The sequence below is a fragment of the Fibroporia radiculosa genome (genome assembly GCF_000313525.1).
Source record: "Fibroporia radiculosa TFFH 294 genomic supercontigs, scaffold40859, whole genome shotgun sequence".
Taxonomy (NCBI): Eukaryota; Fungi; Basidiomycota; class Agaricomycetes; order Polyporales; family Fibroporiaceae; genus Fibroporia; species Fibroporia radiculosa.
In genome coordinates, this window is record NW_012133511.1 from 1 (window position 1) to 1,044 (window position 1,044).

The following is a 1,044-nucleotide window of genomic DNA, read 5'->3' on the forward strand; positions in this document are numbered from 1 at the left end:
CTCCAGGCCGCCGACGCCGCGGACAAGCAGGCGCGCCGGCGGACGCTGCGGTTCCACACCGCGCGCATCGAGAGCACGAGTGCGCGCCGGCAGAGTGCGCGTGCGCACGCGATGGGCGGGGACGACGACCTCCCCTACCGCGAGCGCGCGCGGCAGCGGGAGGAGCGCCTCGCGCGCGAGGCCGCGAGGAGGAGCCGCGGGCAGGGCGGCGCGGACCTGGACGACGCCGAGCCGGAGGCGCGAGTCTCGGAGAAAAAGCGGCGGAGGGACGATGCCGACGACGACGACGACGGTGGCGAGTCGGGGAGCGGCGGCGATGGGGGGGAGGAGAACGGGTACTATGAGCTCGTCCACCGCGCGTCGAAGGCGAAGAAGGAGAAGAAGAAGGCGGAGTACGAGGCGGCGAAGGCCGCGGCAAGGTTCGTGTCTGCTGCCCTCCGTTCCAGAACGACCGCTCACGCGACGCACTAGGCCGGAGTTCGAGGATAGTGCGGACGGCCCTCGTGCGCTGACGCGTGCGATCCTCAAAAACAAGGGCCTGACCCCGCAGCGCAGCAAGAGCGTGCGCAACCCGCGGGTGAAGAAACGGCAGCGGTTCGAGAAAGCCAAGAAGAAGATGGCTTCCCAGAAGGCCGTCTACAAGGACGGCGTCGGCAACAAGGGCGTGTACGAGGGCGAGAAATCCGGCATATCCAAAGTGATCAAGAGTGTCCGTCTGTAATTTCATGTGCCACCGCAGTGGCTGCTTTGTATCTACTAGTCATGAGCAGGGGTCCGATACCAGTTCTAATAGAGAAGGGAGATACACTGAGTACAGCGGGGAAAATAGACTACTGAGTACATACAGCACAGCGCGCGATGACACAGCCTGATGATAATTAGAATGCGCTACAAGTCCGGGAGGTCCGTAACCAAAGTGCGGATCAGATTCTGTGTCCTGAGCCAGAGCATCACAATCACAGTACATTCATGAGGAGCGCGAATACGAAAAACCCGCCATCATCATCCTCGATAGCCACTCAGATATGGCTGGGGCACATTCAT

At 62.5% G+C, this 1,044-nt stretch overlaps 1 protein-coding gene across 1 annotated transcript; it reads left to right on the top strand.

Moving 5' to 3' along the window:
• Window positions 1-111: 111 nt before the first annotated feature.
• FIBRA_08168 (uncharacterized protein) lies at window positions 112-721 on the top strand (the record flags this gene model as incomplete). Its single annotated transcript, XM_012329822.1, has 2 exons — window positions 112-419; window positions 472-721. 2 exons carry the CDS (start codon window positions 112-114, stop codon window positions 719-721), a joined length of 558 nt encoding a protein of 185 aa, XP_012185212.1.
• Window positions 722-1,044: the final 323 nt, after the last annotated feature.